Source organism: Colletotrichum abscissum (assembly GCF_030869225.1).
Source record: "Colletotrichum abscissum strain IMI 504890 chromosome Unknown Scaffold_27.1, whole genome shotgun sequence".
In the NCBI taxonomy this organism is placed as follows: domain Eukaryota; kingdom Fungi; phylum Ascomycota; class Sordariomycetes; order Glomerellales; family Glomerellaceae; genus Colletotrichum; species Colletotrichum abscissum.
In genome coordinates this window covers 393,210-410,381 of record NW_026850176.1, presented here as the reverse complement: position 1 = coordinate 410,381, position 17,172 = coordinate 393,210, and the positions used below count along the sequence as shown (strand labels likewise).

The window sequence follows — 17,172 nt, the reverse complement described above, 5'->3', positions numbered from 1 at the left end:
GGTGCACATATCGCGTGTAAGAAGAGAAATTGATGATGTTATGTACAGTGCATTACTGCAAGATTATGTTATCTCCAAACTGTCCACTACCTAGTCCCACCTCTGACTCTTGCCACTTTCAACATCCGTCAAAAGCACAAACTCAGCCTCAGACCTCTTCGGCGTAAGCCGTCGATTCAAACCACTGGACCCAGTCGCCACCGCCGAGTGCGAGTTGTCGGTACCCCTCGAGCCCGACGATGCGCCAGACAGCTTGGACTTGACAGCCGACCAGGCGGCGTTCTGGGACAAGGCGCTAGAGAGGAATTTGTAGACGGCAGGGAGGGAGGCCGTGATGATGCCTGCGTAGAGCTCGATTGTGCTCCAGTAGGCCGCGTCGACGTAGTCGTACGTGATGTTGGTCGAGTTTGCGAAGACGACGAGGGTGCGGAGGCGGATTACGCTGGCGAGAGTGACGCTGTGGGAGACCAGTTAGTCTTGTCCCTTTGTTGAGATAGTGGGATGACAGTAGAGGGGTGTCTCAGGGGACTTACAAGATGCCCATGGAGAATACAACCATGACCATGAGCTTCTTTTTCAAAGGCATCTGCAGCTGGTAAAGCTGGTGCAAGGGGAGCGCCAGGATGACGATATCCAGCACGATGTTGAAAGCCGCGCTCAACCATCCCTGGAGGTGGATGTTGTTGCAGCGGCCCAGGTGATCTGACTCAAGCTGTAGCCAGGCGTGGTTGATGGGCCAGCATTGGAAGAGCGTGGCGAAGAAGAAGGCGGCGGCGTAGGCCAGGGTGAGGCCGATTGTGACCCAGATGGCCTTGCCGAGGCTGTTGTGCTGGAAGATGCGGTGGAGGAAGAGGAGGATAGAGACTTTGTTCATTGCCTGTGCGAGGAAATAGAAGAGCTCTCCGAGGAAGTAGAACTGTTGGTGAGGGGCGTTGGTGTTAGTCGTTGTTCTTGGTTGAGACGAGGTGTGAGTGGATTTGGTCACTTACAAACAGCACGTTCTCAACGTTCTGGAGGGGCAGAGTCCAAATGTCCTTTCCCAATCCATTTGCAGAAACTAGATCAGTCAGTCTCAACTTACACGGGACACGTGTTTATGGAGGAACACCTACGTGTGAAGGCAAAGACGGTTGGCGGGATCGTGAGAAGAACGCAAGCGGTGATGGTCCAGTCATCCCAGCTGAGTTCTCTGTTGCATCCAGGCAGAGCAGAACACATACGGAGTATGTAAATGATGAGAGCTATACCAAATCCTACACCCGCTACGAGAGGGGGCTTCATAGTATCATCTCGAACAGGTAGGCCGCACATGGTCGCCGAGCCATTCTTAGTTTCTAGCGCAGCATCAATACGAGTCAGTCAAATCCTCCCCTTTGTGATGCTGAGAATATGCCTTGTACGGTCTCAAAGCTAAAGCAAGGCAGAGGCACTTACTGAGGGCATCCTCATAGTTGCATCCCTGCAACACGCAGACAGAGAGATTGGCATTGAGTTCCTCGTTGGTGCAAAGACACGCAGTGTCCGTAAGCTGGCAACCCGACGTCGGGACAAGCTTGGTGAGACAGACGAGCTGTAGTCGGGAAAAGATGGGGATGCCGCACTGATCAGCCAAAAAAATTGCCACCGTCTTGACGCTAAGCGCGGGAGATCCGCTCACTATTCAATACTTACTGCGCATTCCGGGTATAGCTTCTGAGCCATGGCCAACGCTTCCGCAGCTGTAGTCGCGGCTTGGGCCGTTGAAGAGAAGGCCGCGAGGGCTGCGGCCGTGGCCGCCAGCATGCCTGAAAGCTTCATGGCGACCGATATTGTGAAGGGGGGATGTCGTACGAGAGAGCAAGAAAGGATGGGGAAGAGAAGCGCGAGCGGGATTCCGGGTTTCCTTTTCAAGTATGTAAATCGTAGCCGAGAGAGACGGAGTTCCCTAGACCGGATTTAGAGAAGAGGAAGAAGGGGGTGTTACTTTTAACCTCATATCGTGACTTGCGTGCCATCCTTCCTCCGCCTGTCAAGTTCATCACATAGATGGCGGCATCTACCGTGATCCTTGGCTCTCGGGTCCGTCTCTCTCTAGGATTCTGTCCCTGGATTTCTTCATTCTGGAGTCGCTCTGAAGTGGGCGAGTCATTTCTGCGTTGCCTTGTAGCCGACGATCTTGCTTTGGATCGTCGTCGAACCCCTGGTGTAGTTGAGAAGGAAAATTCCGTAAGAAGACTGAGGAGACTTGGATGTGGCCTGCGCCGGATGCAGATGCCGGTCAAAACGGTTCGCTAGAGTCCTTGACCAGCAAACTTACGAGTAAACTTTCCGAAAAGAGTGGTCCGATTTCTTAGCGGCGGCAGTTGAGCTAACTTGGCTACGTAAAAGCCAAATCTCTTCATCTCTCCATCACCCGCCTGTCGACGTCCAAACCGTTGAGCTCAGTCCCAAAGCGGTTAAATTATCACGAATGGAGGAAGAGAGGGGTTCGCGAGTGGCCAATGAACCGCAGGGGATCGCTAACATGCTTTTCGTTATTCCTGGTATTCTGTATATGCACTGCAACAGCAGTAAGAGTGAGATCAACGGTTCTTTAGACCAGGGCCAACCCGACAACAAGGAGGCGGTAAGTGTTTGCGCGCCTGATCTATCTGCTCTGTCTCCAGTCTGTCTCCCGTCTGTCGTTCGTTGCGTGAATCGTAGTGGCATCGAAGCAATGGGCCCCTCTAGAATCTCCATACCCGTCGTCCAAAGAGCGTTCGGACAATGGGGCCAAGTGTAGGGCTATCGTTTCTCAATTCGTGACCCCTGGCTGTGGATGTGTCCACGTCGGATTGTGCTCGCTCAGCAAGGTTCTGCCATGCTTGTTCTGTTGGACAGTTGCTTGTCGTAGAGCTCCATTGGTGTGGGCAGCAATTTTCCCCATTGGCGGAGCAGGATCCGGGGGTGGTGTTTTGACGTTTGACAGGGCCCATGTTTTCTTTCATTTCGTCTACGACCCTGGTTGAATCCTCGACAGGCATGCCAAAGAGTCGTCGGCGCCAATGCAACCTCGAGTTAGGAAAGGAAACTGGCAGATCAAAGCATCTTCTCCCCATGTCTCACTTCTCGTGCCCCCTTCATGAGCGTGCCGGCTTCACGGGAGATAATGCCTCTCATCACATCAGCATCGCCAATCAGTGGAGATGCGTTCGAAATGAGTCCGAAAAGGAGCGTTCTCATGAACCCATACTTAACGTTTGAGGTTCTGACTTTTTGAGTCGCTTCGCCTGTCTTGGTTCCACCAACTCTTAGCCATTTGGCAGTAGTCATTCCTTTGCATCTCAACAAACTCGCCACCCAGTCACTCATTCATCGTGTTTTTGCTTTCGGTTGCGTTTCAGTCACCTTCATTGGATGTTACCATGAAGTTCCTTTTCTCTGTTGCGGCGCTTTTCGCGGCTGCCCATGCGGCGTAAGTTCTCACACTTAGTCTTAGTCAATACCTACACGCTTATCGTGCGAATCATCGGCTTACACAAACCAGCTTCGATCAACCCCTTGGTCCAACCCTGAATGCCACGGGACCTACAGACAACTCGACGTATGACTACGTCGTAGTCGGCTCCGGGCCGGGCGGTGCTCCCCTCGCTGCCCGCCTGGCCATGACCGGCTTCAGTGTCCTGCTCATCGACGCCGGTGAGGATCGAGGCGAAGACCCGGCCGTCCAGGTTCCGGCTTTGCACGTTCTGGCTTCTCAACATCAGCCGATCGCGTGGGATTTCTTCGTCAACCACTACTCTGATCCGGAGCAGGCCAAGAGGGACAGCAAGATGTCGTATCGAAAGCCGGATGGAGAGATCTATGTTGGTCTCGACCCGCCAGAGGGGTCTGAGCAGTTGGGAATCTTGTATCCTCGTGTCGGCGCCCTCGGTGGTTGCTCACAGGTAAGTCGTCTCGACGTAGGCTAGTGTTCCATTAGCTGACAATCTCAAAAGCACAATGCTCTTGTCACCATTCTGCCTCAGGATAGCGACTGGGACAACATTGCGGCCATCACTGGTGACAGCTCGTGGGAGGTGAGTAATTACCGACTTCCTCGGCGATGGCTGGAAAATGCTGACGGTAATGGCTTCCGAAGGCTTCCAAGATGCGAGAGTACTACAAGAAGCTCGAAAAGTGTCACTACCTCCCCGGCGGCCTCGACAGCTCCGTGCACGGCTACGACGGATGGCTAGAGACTCAAACTACTCCGCCGATTCTCATCGTTCAAGACCAAAAGGTGCTGTCTCTGGTTCTCGCTGCTGCCACCACGATGGGCAAGTCACTTCTCGGCAAGGTGATCAACACCGTCACAGGCCTCCTCGAGATCTTGGCCGTCGACGTCAACAACGACTCACCCGACCGTGACAATGGAGAGAAGATCTACCAGATTCCCCTCTCCATGAAGGACCCTTCCTTCACTCGTTCATCCCCTCGTGACTTCATATTCGACGTTGTCACCGCGACCAACGAGGACGGATCCAAGAAGTACAAGTTGGATGTGGCTCTCAACACGCTCGTTACCAAGGTCAACTTTGACACGACGGGCGAGAAGCCCAAGGCAACTGGCGTTGAGTACCTCGTCGGCAAGAGCCTGTACCGTGCCGATCCCAGAGCCACCAAGGAGGACGGCGGCGTCCCCGGACGTGTGTTCGCTAGCAAGGAAGTCATCGTGTCCGCGGGAACCTTCAACACCCCTCAGCTGCTTAAGCTTAGTGGTATCGGCCCTGCCTCCGAACTTGAATCCTTTGATATCCCTGTGGTCAAAGACCTCCCTGGTGTCGGCGGCAACATGCAGGACCGGTACGAAGTCGGCATCGTGGGCAAGGCGCCCACCGACTTCTCCCTCCTCGAGAAGTGCACCTTCCTCGACATGAACGGCACGCACAACGGCGAGGACCCCTGCTTCTCTCAGTGGCAGTCGGGCATCGGCGGCCTAAAGGGCGGCTACACGACCAACGGCATTGCTTTCGGGTACTTCAAGCACTCTTCCGTCGCGGAGAATGGCAATCCGGACCTCTTCCTCGGTGGTGTACCGGCCTACTTCAACGGTTACTTCCCCAATTATGCCGAGCACGCCCTCGCCGACCTCAGCGTCTGGACCTGGCTTACCCTCAAGGGCCACAGCCGTAATAACGCCGGCGTAGTCAACCTGACGAGCACCAACCCGCGCGACACGCCCAACATCACCTTCCACAGCCTTTTCGAGGGCATCGGTGGCGAGGAAGATCTTCAGGCTGTGTACGAGGGAATGCAGTACGGCATCGAGGCGTTTGAGAACCTGATCCCGCTTGATGGCTCGTTTGAACGCATCTGGCCACCCAAGGAGATCTCATCTGAGGCTGACCTTAAGCAATTTGCCAAAGATGAGGCCTGGGGTCATCATGCTAGCTGCACTGCGCCTATTGGTGCCGATGACGATCCGCTTGCTGTCCTGGATTCTAACTTCAAGGTTCGTGGGGTTGACGGATTGCGCGTGGTCGATGCCTCCATCTTCCCCAAGATTCCCGGGTTCTATATCGTTCTCGGTATCTACATGGCGAGTGAGAAGGCCGCTGATGTGATCATCGCTGAGGCACAAGCGGCGTAGTTTGTCAAAGTTCGCCATTATTGGACGTTGACGGTAACCAGGGTCCAGATTTCCTAATAGCATCATGTTCTATGATGTGCATAATACTACAGCCGGATTCTGATTCATTGATCTCTTGAAAGCCGGACAAAGCATATAAGCTAACTGTGAAAATGCCTCATTATTTGCTGTAGATCTTGTAAAAGTGCGTTTTTCTTGGAGCTCAGTTGATGTACCTGAGACAAGGGTCAGCCGCGAATGAAGCCGAGAAGCCAGCTACCTTCATCCCGTCTTCCTTGTCAGACATCTGACGCAGCTTAAAGGCATCCTATAGGCCATTTCTCAAAGACCCCTTTCAGGTCTTGGCGTTGAAAGGGTGAAGACGGTCAGCCGCCTGCCCTCACAAGCGTCTCTTTCAGACATACTGACCTCAGCTAGAAGCACCTAAGCATTTCGGAAGCGCCGGTCTTGAGACCTCAACTTTTTAGGTAGACTTCTCAGAGGCATATATCAAGCCCGTCTCCTTCCAGGCCCCTAGAGCTGCTTGTCTCTGTACCAAGCACAATAGCAAGATCAGTCGAAAGTTGGCATTGGCTTCAGAAAGATGGTTCCCCGATCCGAAGCCTCAGCCAATTCATTGAAGGAGGACAACCGCTGGTGCCTACGATGCCTCGGTTTCTACACTGGCGTCTATCCCAGGAAGCAAAAGCCGGTCGCGAACTACTATTGTAAAAGAAACCGTGAGTGGCGTTAAGTACCTTTCTCATTCACGATTTTCTTACTTACGTTTCATCGTTCTAGTTATGAAATGCGCCAGATGTGCCGAGGATAAGGATAAACGCTGTCTCATGGTAGGAGTTTGTTTCTTGGTGGAGGCTGTGGGATGCTGAATTCCATCTAGATTCAGAAGGAGCAGTGGCCCGAAACTCTGGAGATCATTGAGAAGACCAGGCAAATCATTTTGGCAGAACAGGCTGATGGCGAGAGCGAGAAGTTCGCCGGGGTAAGTTCAATGCAGAAAGTTGGGTTGTCTTCCGAAACATTTGCTGATAATGACATGCCAGGACCGGAAAGCCATCAAAGACCTATATCGACATGTTGAAAGAGTGACCAGGGCTTACCACAACACACAACTGCAAGACGATCATCAATCAGCGGCTTCGGATGAGGACACTCCAATGGCCTACAACACGGCGTCTGACGATGAAGTGATGGGCGAGATTCGGTGCGCCCCGAGCTTTGCAGGACCGAGTCGGAGCGGCCGTTCCTCCAACACAGCTGGCCTAAGGGTCTCGAAGGTATTGGTTGATATCAAAAGAATCGACGAGGAAAAGGCAGAAGCCTCACGCCGCCTGGGAAGAGAAGTCTGGATTGCGGCACGGGACCCGCAAGCAATCGGGCCTTCTGACCAATTTCTTCGGCTCGTGGTTGATGAGCTGCACCGTGACGCTCGTCAGGGCGATGCTCGGCACGGTATCTCTGACGCTTTCAAGGCTGTTGACAACGCTCACGATGCCCGGGAGGACGCCTTCCGCCGGCTAGGAGACCTGGCTCTCGCCATCATGCCGGCCAGCTCCACGCTTGAGGGCAGGGGTTCGTCGGGATCGGGCCGAGCCTCCAATTCTCGTCATTGATCTTGCAAGAAGGGAAGGGCCAGAAGCAACTTGATAGTAGTGAAGGAGGCTAGACCATGTTTTGAGATTTGACGTTGATAGAATCTTTCGAGCGGTCCGTGGTTATCAAATTGATTGGAGCTGTCAAAGTGAATATGTGAGGATGGAATTGGCTTTGGTTGGCGGTACTTTAATTATGCACCAACAAGACCCCTGTCGTTAGCAAGCATCGAGCCCAGCTAAGACCAAAGGACTTGCAATCTGCACCTGTGTATATTGCATCAACAGCCGCAGAGGTGCGGTTCGCTGTGAAGTTGTGAACCAGTGCTGGGAACCAGATGAATGTCTAGATCAATGCTAAGGAGAATTGATCTGCTCCATGTCGTGTCGTGTCTTGCGCTGCTGCTGCCAAGAATTCCCCACGGAGGGTTTGGTCCGTAGTTCAGCCACATCACATGTAGCCACAGGGAAGTCAAGCTCCCGCCACAGCACTACGTCATACAGCCATCACCGAACCAAAGCGAGGGAGCTAGCTCTACGTACCTCAGCTGCCATAGGTAAGGTAGCTTGCCTTTGGCAGGCACGCAGGAGTCAGATCACGATCCTCGGGCTAAATAAATACGCCAGAGCTGTGCCTTGGCCAAGCCACGTCGCAAACACTCTCTCCCAGCTTCCCCATCTTTACGTCGGTCCGTCTACCAGTACCAACTTACTTTACGAAAGCCTTCTCTGCAACTTCAGACGACACCCCGACGAAAACTATCCCATCATGTCTGACGAACGAACTGTTTCCCAGGGCCAGGCTTCCAGCTCCGGCGGAAGGAACAGGATGGTCGACTCTGTGCAAACCAAGGCCCAGGAAGTCCTGTTCGTATTGTCCACCATCTCGCGTGCTCGCGCCCCAATCTAACATACGTATGACAGGCAAGAGGACTACGACAAGGCGAGAGGTTTGGTCGCCGATGCTGCCAAGAGCAAGGCCTACCTGTACCCCATCAAGGGCATCATCTACTTCGCAACCCACCGAACACTGTGGAAGCCCCTCCTGTCACGCATCGGATCCTACCTGCTCCTATCTGCCGGTGTCGTCACTGGCATGTTCGTCTTCACCTACGTGCCACAACTTGCTCTCCTCGTTTTCGTGAACGGCCCGCTAGCCGTCTTCACCACCGTCCTTTTGATTCTGAACGAGAGTTCGGCAATCATCAACTTCCTCTCGCGATCATTCCTGCTCCAGGACGCGATTCTAGACACCTTTGACGGCACTCTTCTTCTCAGAGATGAGGACGGAATTGTGAGGGAAGGCAGACAGCTCAGGCCCGGATCTGACCCCATGCAGAAGCTGGGCAAGGTTCTCAAGAGTCCCTTTGAGAAATACAGTCCCAAGGCACTCATCAGATACCTCATCTACCTGCCCCTGAACTTCATTCCTGTCGTGGGAACCGTCATCTTTATCTCTCTGCAGGGTGAGTCTTGCCGGCCGCTTCCGTGTATTTCACAGCTAACGTTTCTGCAGCTCGCAGCAGAGGTCAAGCCGTCCACGGCCGTGTATGTTTCTTCCTTTCCATATTCCGGATATCGTGCTGACAATCCAACCCAGTACTTCCAACTCAAGAACTGGTCGTCTTCCAGAAGAGCCGACTGGCTGAAAAGACACGCCGGGCCTTACACTGCGTACGTTTGGGATCCACCCGCGCATGTATTGTGTGCATTTGGCTGACTTCTGTCACAGCTTCGGCCTAGTTGCAACCGCCCTTGAGATGATCCCCTTCGCTAGCGTTCTCTTCACATTCACAAATGCAGGTATGTTTGGCAAGGATTGGACTTTCGCCTTGAGTAACTACTGACGCTTATCTATAGTCGGCGCTGCTCTTTGGGCCGCCGATATCGAGGCCAAGGATACTTCCATGACGGATAGCACCGCACCCACGCTTCGAGAGACGGCACAAAAGGCCGAGTAAACGACGGACGTCTGCGTCTGGGAGTCATACCTTTGACTTTTACGGCGGGATCGGCTTGGCACTAGGAGATACCGACCCCTCTTTTGACCGGATCCCCGTGCCACAGCATCTTGACAGCAGTGACGGATCTAGTGCGACAAGAGCCGAAGCTTTCAGCTGAAGAGCACTCGTAACTCTTGGCGAGACGGCGTTGTTCGACACGCTAAGCAAAGTCGGCGAAGCGTAATTCTGGTAACAGTCGACGGAGCAGTGTGTTTTGGCCCCGACGAACATGAGAAGAAGGAACTTTTACCGTAATAATTAATTTACGAATCACAACTCTGCGCATCACGATATCCTTGATGTACCACTCTTCAGGTCTTGCCCTGATTTCGTCTGCCGCAACGTGTTTCAGACACTGCAGCACCGGCTTTGTCATTTTTCGCCGACGACCAGCTAGACGATCGCTCTTCAAATCGAGACGTTCGCCACCTGATACGGCACATTGACAGGTGTTCCGGCGAAGCAGTCCATGCTACTAATCAAGCGAGACTCACCTGGGCCTAACATAAACAAAACGAGTAGGACAAGACATCGCGAGCCCCCGCTCCGAGCCTTCCATTATGGCGTACTACTTGCTTCAGGAACAGGTAATCTTGTTTCAAGGTACACGGGTAGCTGCATGACACGCACTGTCAAAGATTGGCTTTTGCAACTACAACTGGTTGCAATCGTGTCCCGCACTAGGGGATGGTCAAGATGGGACAAGACTCGGTGCAAACTTATCGGTTCTGCCGGAGAGGCCGCTCGAGTCTCGCCGACCAGTGGCTTTCTGGTAGGTCACTAGTAGGTGTTCCTTGGTGAGTGCAACCACCTCGGGATAACGTCCCGTGTCTGTGACTACCACCATACCACGCTGTGCTTGATGACTTGCGAGTGGATGTCACGATGCGTGCTCTTCGGTGATATCCTGATCAGGAACTGATTCAGATTCGCAGGGGCGAGACTGGTGATGCAGCAACTCTCCATCAGCATCGACTTTCAGTACCAGATGGATGCCGCAGACAGAGTACCGAACGTGAAGTCCATCCCTCTTCTCGTTTCACCAATACGGATGTAGGGCCTCAATGTGGATGATGACCGCGAGCTGATCATTATACTGCCAGATCGTACCTGTGTGTTGTGTCGAGCTCGGCTCGGGGGTCGCATAGCAGTTGGGTATCTTTCTCTTGTGACCACCTGGTTAGCCTCGAGTACAAGCTGCTCTATTCTTCGCAATCTTCTGACATTGTGCTAAAGAAGAATTCCAATATAGGAAAGGTTGTATCTTCCACAGCTCCCCACCAAACTAGGCCACAGAGCTGAATGATAATCCGGCTGCCTCTCTTCGGCCCGCTTCAGCAACTGATTCCGGTTCATGGCAAGACTGAATGAAGTGGGAGCATTCGAGCCCTGTAGTAATCAGAAGGTATCTTGCAAGATTAGGCATTCCCGAAAGATATGGAACTTGCTGTGAAATTGAAAGGAAGGAGAAGCATGTGTAAGCCAGTTGGTGGTATTACCTTCCCGGCATCACACCTTCCTTTCATTAGGCAAGTCGTGAGCTCTTTCCTGCTATAATTGTGTCGTCCCCTTCTTCAGATACTTGCACATACAAAGTTTTTCTCCCGTTCTCCCACCTCGGTTTTCCCCCCTTCCCTTCTCTCTCGCTCTTTCCCCCTTCTTCGTTTCTTCTCCTGTGCCCATCCCCAGTCGCTCGAATACGAGTGAGCCGGCTTTCACTCGTTCACTTCTACTAGTATCCCCGACTTTCGTTTGTTTGAATACTCCTAGCATCAGTGGCTCGCCAGGTATGATCGTCAACCATATTGTGTGCTACGAACTTTGTACTGAGGCCGCTTCAGAAGAAACTCCGAATATGCGAGCCTCTCATCTCACTGTCGTCTTGGTGACGGTAGTCGGTCTGCAATTCTTTGCTACAGGCGTGACAGCTTCCGCCAATGCCGATGACCTCAAGCAGCGGGACAAAGTCGAGTCCCCCGCCGCTGCCCTCAAAGTCGAACATCACGCGAGGAGCCCTCAAGATCTCGATGCATTCACCAGCTACGACTATGGATACACCTATCCGCCGCCTCCCTCTCCCACCTCTTACGGTGACCAGCCGCCGTCGACCGTGATATCCTCTGCTAATAGTGCTCATGGTCAGTCGATTATGTATTTCGGATACTGCTCTCAGACTGACATGCGTAGTATCTTCAACTGAAGTCGGCTCGGTCGCCAGCGACTCCAGCACATATGGCGTCTCTGACTCTGTTACTCTGAGCTTAACTGTCTCTGCTGGAGCTACCACCACTCTGTCCAATGCCGTCACGTACCCCCCCAGTTCTGATAGTACTTCAAGTACTGCATCTTCAAAGGTGGCTAGCACCATTGTGACATTGATTTCATCCAGCTCCATCGCTTCAAGTGTATCATCATCACTTTTAACAGAGTCGACTCTTTGGCCGCCAGCCAACACTTCGACCAGAACCGCAACGTCATCCATTTTTGCAACGTCACTGAGCGCCAACCAGACAGCTTCTTCGGAGACCATATCTGGCACTTTTGCCTCCGCGTCCGAAGTCAATAACGGCACGGCCGTATCCTCGACTGGTTCAGCATCGGCCACTTCCACGCCCACGCCGCCATTCTCTGCATTCAATTCATCATCCAAGATACAGACTGGCACCGGTGGTCCAGTTTCAGCCTCTTTCAACACATCCACGTCGATAACATCTCTCTTCGTCTCTTCGGAACAAGCTTCTACGTTGACCCAACCTGTGGAAACTCCGTGGCCTACGCTCTGGCATTCAACTGGTTTCCCCACCTCGGTGACCAGCTCCCAAACTTACTCACCCAACTCGTCCTCGTTGAGAACTTCTTCCGTTGACTTCTCGGTGTCCGCAAGTTCCTTCATAGTAGTCCCTTCTATCGTCACTCTCAGCGCCAATGGAACCGTTCGGTTGACAACTCTCTCGCATACTCTACAAGCCACTGTCGGATGGAATAGCACACAATCAGGTGCTCCGGTCACAGGCATTCAGACCACACTTGGCACGGGCGTCTCTACCAGCGTCTTAATAAGCTCTCGAGTCTCGGGAGCTCTACCAGTCAACTCCTCGACGGTCGATGGCCATGTAAACCGAACCATTTCAAGTAGCCCGACCGGAAACTGGACCTCACACCCCGTCGTTACAGTGATTCTGCCTACTTCAACTCTCGTCATCTCGGGAACAGGATCCATCGTCCGAACGAGCATTGCTGTCACTGCCGCGCCTTGGTTTCCGGCAAACTCGACAATATGGCCAAGCGGTACGCTTGCCTCTATTAGTGAGGAAAGTCCACCGCCTACGCCATCTGGCACGGGTACATTTCCTTCGGCTGCCACCAGCTCCAGGGCAACAGGGCCATATCCCGCGTCGAACACGACTACTCTGACTCTGCCGACTGGAAGTGCGAGCAGTCGAGTATCAGGTGCTCGAATTACGATCTCCGCGAACGGGACAGGTTTTACTGCTCCATGGAACTCGAGTACGATCATGACTCTGACAAGAGGCTCCACGGCGGGAACAGTAGTCATCACATCGATCGGCAATGCCACAAGCATAACAGCTACGCTCGCCACCCCTCCTCAACTACCAAATTCCACATGGGCCGCGAGTGCTAACGCCACTTGGATGGCAACGAGCCATTCCGGGGATCCAGCAACCTCCAATAGGACTTCGATAGGGGCTTCGGCCACTTTACCTCCATGGCCAGTGTTCAACTCCACCCAGGCATCACTCACTGGCACCGTTTCAATCCCTGCCATCACCTCGTCGGCAACTAGTATATCAAACACTACTGCCTCGGCCTCGGCATCGTTTCCTTGGATCAACTCGACATCTAGCGGGGGCCTCACGGCCTCAGTCATTATCGTGAGTGGAGGCAGCACAATCACTTTGTGGCCAACCGGAATGACTCCCAGCCTGACTTCGTCCTCAAATGGGACCCTCCTGCAGACGTCTACAGCCAACGCCACAAGCAGTTTGACGTCTTCAGCAGCATCAGCCCCCTTTCCCACATTCAATTTAACCCAGATCCCCTGGCCCACTGCGATCAACAGCTCTGGTAGGCCGCCTTCTACGGTGTACTCAGGAACCGTTGCCATCACTTACACATCCATCGGAAGTGACCGGCCGCCTTTTCCCACAACCAACTCCACCAAGCTATCCGGGCCTACAGGAAGTGGCACATGGGCTTCAGGGACGTTATTTCAAACCTCCGAGCCCTCAGAAACATCCAATAATACTTCGTCTACCGTCAATTTGCCGCCATTCCCGACAACAGGAAACGCCACTGCTATTCCAAGGCCAACTTGGATCCCTGGCACAGCATCAGGACTCCCTGTCACTACTTTGACTGCTACCGGAGCAAACGGCAGCACTACGCAGACACTCTCAATCGTTCCCCTGCCTCCTTTCCCAACATTCAACAGTACGACAACTCCAGGCGCAACGGGCACCTCGGCCGGCACGGGAGTCAGTGTCACTTGGAGAGGCACAGGTGGTCCATTCAGTGCTCCGACAGATCCAAGTTCAACTTGGAGTCGGTGGCCCAACTCAACTGCGTCAAACATGTTGCCAACCACTAGTATACCAACAACGCAATCCGGCACTGCTCCTTTGCCTACTCCACGAAACACGACAACGGTCACAAATGCAAATGGCACGGCCTTCTCAACGGGATCTCCACCCGTTACTATTGGTCATCCCTCCTCGCTACCCCCCTTTAGCAACTCAACCACCATCTCTGGAGCAATCTCAACGTCTCATTTCACCTGGACTATGTCAGGATCCGTCTTCTCTTCTGTGTCTATATTACCTGTACCTACACTGTCACCTTTCAACTCATCTAGTTCTCGAGTTTCTTCCGGCACCGCGCCATCTTCTGGACCCTCTCTTACCGAGTCGGCGGGCCCAGCTTTGACCAACTCTGCCAGCCTTCCATCTGGAGCTTCTTCGGCTTGTAACACTGTCACTGTAACAAACGGCACCGTAACTCAGGTCGTCACCACAAGCATTCTCGTCAATTCCGCTACGGCGAAGGCTGATCCAACCGTGGTCTACCCGCCATCCTCTTCAAACAACACAGCGTACACCGCGTACCCATCCAGATCTTCTTGCAGTTCCAGATGGCAGAATATCACGATAGCGTCGACGGCAGGGTTCACAGGTTCATGGACGTCTTCAGCTAGAACAAATCGTAAGTCAGAACCTCCCGACCTGGTTTAGTCAATCTAACAACATCGCAGGAACCTGGACATCTGTAGACCCAGCCACGACATTCATCACATCAACGACAAGCCGCTTGAGCAATCCCAGCAGAGACAGCGGCGCTTTCTCAGATACCAGCTTCTCCGTAGCCGGCACGCCTACCACAACCATCTCTAACATGCCTCTCCCTTCGAGCCCGGCGTACCCCTGGGGAGGACTTGGTCCCATTTTCCGACACCACAGCGGAACTGAGCCTGTTGACGATGATACAGGGTCTCCCGATGGGCCAGTGGTCCAGGGGAGAGACGGAGTCTGGTAGGCTCGGTGGAAGAAACACATGGATCAACTCGCATCTCGTGCTCGGGCAAGGAATCCGGGTGCTTAAGTCTCACGACGAAGACGAATGCCTGTTTGCTTCTATCCTGGTATCCATTGAACTGCGTCTGGACCAGCGCACACGTACCCATACCAAGAGTCTCTTTTGTACCGCATCCCGACAGATGGCGTGCCTGGAGTTATTTCCTAGCTAGAGTGAATGGAAGAAAAATTGGAATGGCTGTCCTGATAAACCATAAAGATAACCCAGGTTCTTCCCGTGATGAAACGCTTCTCTGTCCTTCGCCGGCCGTTGATGAGCCATGCTCCCTCATTGCAATACGCCAAAACACCATGATCCATATGCGAAATGGAACCCCCTAGTAAACCGCCAGCCCGGTAGTCTATCATGATTTCCCTACGCCCAATAATGTCCCTAACTAGAGGTATATGAACGGCTAATGTATACCCTCCGGTGGATTAGATCCACTCGTCTCCGCCACCGTCGGCTTCCGCCCGTACACAACGTATCTGTACCAGGCAAGTCAGCACATAGTCTCTCTAATCTCGATCATCAAGAGGAACCGAACTCACAAAGGAACATAAGCATGCACCTTATGGCTCCTCAAACTCTTCCTCACTGTCGCGCAAAAAAGCAGCGTCTCCTCTTTACTCCACCCCAAATTCCTCGTCGCGAGCCCCAACGTCAACCCTTCGAGCCCGTGGTCGAGGTTACAATGCGTGTACGCGCCCAACGTCTTGAAGTGCGGGTCGCGCGGCCACGCGTTGACGGGCCACTTGAATTGTTGTTCTTCGACATCGACGAAGCCCGCGGTGCGCATGAGGGTGGCGTAGGTGGGCGCCGCGTCCATGTTGCGGCCTGTGACCCGGCCGCCTCTGAGAAAAAGGTCGGAGAGTTTGTGGATTGGGGAGTCCGGCGTTAGGGATGCGTCGTCGCAGCGGTAGGGAAGGGAGAGGTCTTGCATTTCGAGGTAGCCGCCTGGTTCAAGGTTTCTGGGTGGTTAAGAAGGTGAGTATTTGAGTGGCCGCTGTGGATAAGTGTGCATAGAATGAGATGTATGGGTATGAGAGTAAGAACAAGAGTGAGAGAGAAGATTGAGACACACTCGAAGGCTTGGTTGATAAAGTCTTGGTAGTTTTTGAGACTCCCTGCTAGCATGCGAACAAAGATGAAGTCGAACGGCTGAGACCATGTCCAATTCTGCTCTAGGTCGTCCAGCTCCCATGTTAAGTTCGGAGGTGTCCTGCCATCCCGACGTCAGTGAGCACGACAATGAGATTTTTTCCCACTTGATGAGCCTACCATTTTGGCTGGATGTTGCTCAGATCTACACCAATGACCTAGATGAAGACCGTCTTAGTAGTCGTCGGCCGGGATGGAGAGGATCTCATCGACTTGCCTTGGCTTCCGGGTGTGCGTCCGCTGCAATTTCAACATCGTCAATCTCACAACCCCAAAGCAAGGCGAGGCAGGACTCAGTGTATCTCACCGTAATCCATCGCCCAGATCCCGGTGCCCGTACCGGCGTCCAGCACGCGCTTTGCCTTTTGTGAGTCCTTAGGACATAGGCATAGCTTGTCGCCCAGCGTCACACTCCACATGAGGTGTTGGAAATCTGGTTTGGGATGATACAAATATGAGCTTCAGGGTTCCTTTCCAAATCCGCACACCGAAAGAGGAGAGATGCAAACCTAGGCGCTCCTGCTCGACAATATCGTTGGGGAACGGGTATTCTGTTTTTATATCGTCAGTCAAGGACCCAGCATCGGAGAGGCGGTTCACAAGGCACTGCTCACTCCCGGAACTCATTGCGTGATATGTCCTGCCATTCTCCTCCAGCACCGTCAACATACTCGGGGTAGGCGAGTCGGTACTGCCATTCCGAAGCTGCAGCACATGATATCGTTAGTCTATGGCTGATGCTATCTGGGAAACATTATGAGAGCCAGGCTCTGACTGCGTTTCTGGTGGCATCTTTGGAGCTCCAGCTGCGCGGGATGTGACGTGAAACGCCGCCACGTAACTAAACATGAGAAGGTACAAAGTGGGTGGGGGGGAAGAACGCAAGCTGGGCAGAACAAAACACTCATACCTCCGAGATTGCCGAGTCCGATTCAAAGGTATCGGGCTCCTAGAAACACAATCAATTAGTTAAACCAAAACCTCGCAGTATGAGCTCTCGTCCAAAAAAACGCACCAGAGGTTGCCCAGCGGCAGCCATATCTCTTCGCTCTGGAGTTCTCCTCGGTCGTTTTGTCGATGTAAATATTTGTAGGTTGGTAGATTGAGAAAGCCGACCCCGGTTTGGGTTCGGGAAAAGCAAAAGGTGGATAACGGTCGTTCCAGGGATGGTGAGGGTACGAGGAAGAGGGCCCCGAGGACTCACTCCTGCGCAAGGAGGGCAAGGCAAGGGGAAAGG

The 17,172-nt window shown here is 53.2% G+C and overlaps 6 protein-coding genes across 6 annotated transcripts; 4 read left to right on the top strand and 2 right to left on the bottom strand.

The window, feature by feature from the left end:
- Window positions 1-90: 90 nt before the first annotated feature.
- On the bottom strand, window positions 91-1,797 carry CABS01_10572 (CFEM domain-containing protein; the record flags this gene model as incomplete). The annotated part of the gene is made up of 6 exons (XM_060543927.1): window positions 91-457; window positions 534-916; window positions 990-1,057; window positions 1,113-1,334; window positions 1,435-1,570; window positions 1,672-1,797. 6 exons carry the CDS (start codon window positions 1,795-1,797, stop codon window positions 91-93), a joined length of 1,302 nt encoding a protein of 433 aa, XP_060399129.1.
- A 1,586-nt stretch (window positions 1,798-3,383) lies between these two features.
- Window positions 3,384-5,590, top strand: CABS01_10571 (GMC oxidoreductase; the record flags this gene model as incomplete). The annotated part of the gene is made up of 4 exons (XM_060543926.1): window positions 3,384-3,433; window positions 3,506-3,905; window positions 3,957-4,037; window positions 4,100-5,590. 4 exons carry the CDS (start codon window positions 3,384-3,386, stop codon window positions 5,588-5,590), a joined length of 2,022 nt encoding a protein of 673 aa, XP_060399128.1.
- A 583-nt stretch (window positions 5,591-6,173) lies between these two features.
- Window positions 6,174-7,256, top strand: CABS01_10570 (uncharacterized protein; the record flags this gene model as incomplete). Its single annotated transcript, XM_060543925.1, has 5 exons — window positions 6,174-6,309; window positions 6,371-6,420; window positions 6,471-6,572; window positions 6,634-7,162; window positions 7,216-7,256. The coding sequence occupies 5 exons, from the start codon at window positions 6,174-6,176 to the stop codon at window positions 7,254-7,256; spliced, it is 858 nt and encodes a 285-aa protein (XP_060399127.1).
- A 695-nt stretch (window positions 7,257-7,951) lies between these two features.
- On the top strand, window positions 7,952-9,143 carry CABS01_10569 (uncharacterized protein; the record flags this gene model as incomplete). The annotated part of the gene is made up of 6 exons (XM_060543924.1): window positions 7,952-8,049; window positions 8,107-8,648; window positions 8,699-8,730; window positions 8,783-8,856; window positions 8,915-8,985; window positions 9,043-9,143. 6 exons carry the CDS (start codon window positions 7,952-7,954, stop codon window positions 9,141-9,143), a joined length of 918 nt encoding a protein of 305 aa, XP_060399126.1.
- Window positions 9,144-11,040: 1,897 nt separating this feature from the next.
- CABS01_10568 (uncharacterized protein) lies at window positions 11,041-14,735 on the top strand (the record flags this gene model as incomplete). Its single annotated transcript, XM_060543923.1, has 3 exons — window positions 11,041-11,323; window positions 11,373-14,405; window positions 14,455-14,735. 3 exons carry the CDS (start codon window positions 11,041-11,043, stop codon window positions 14,733-14,735), a joined length of 3,597 nt encoding a protein of 1,198 aa, XP_060399125.1.
- A 454-nt stretch (window positions 14,736-15,189) lies between these two features.
- Window positions 15,190-17,172, bottom strand: CABS01_10567 (TAM domain methyltransferase; the record flags this gene model as incomplete). The annotated part of the gene is made up of 9 exons (XM_060543922.1): window positions 15,190-15,262; window positions 15,326-15,745; window positions 15,859-15,996; window positions 16,056-16,080; window positions 16,243-16,368; window positions 16,445-16,486; window positions 16,550-16,640; window positions 16,846-16,884; window positions 16,951-17,172. Coding segments are annotated over 9 exons (1,176 nt in total), but the record flags the coding sequence as incomplete, so codon positions are not given.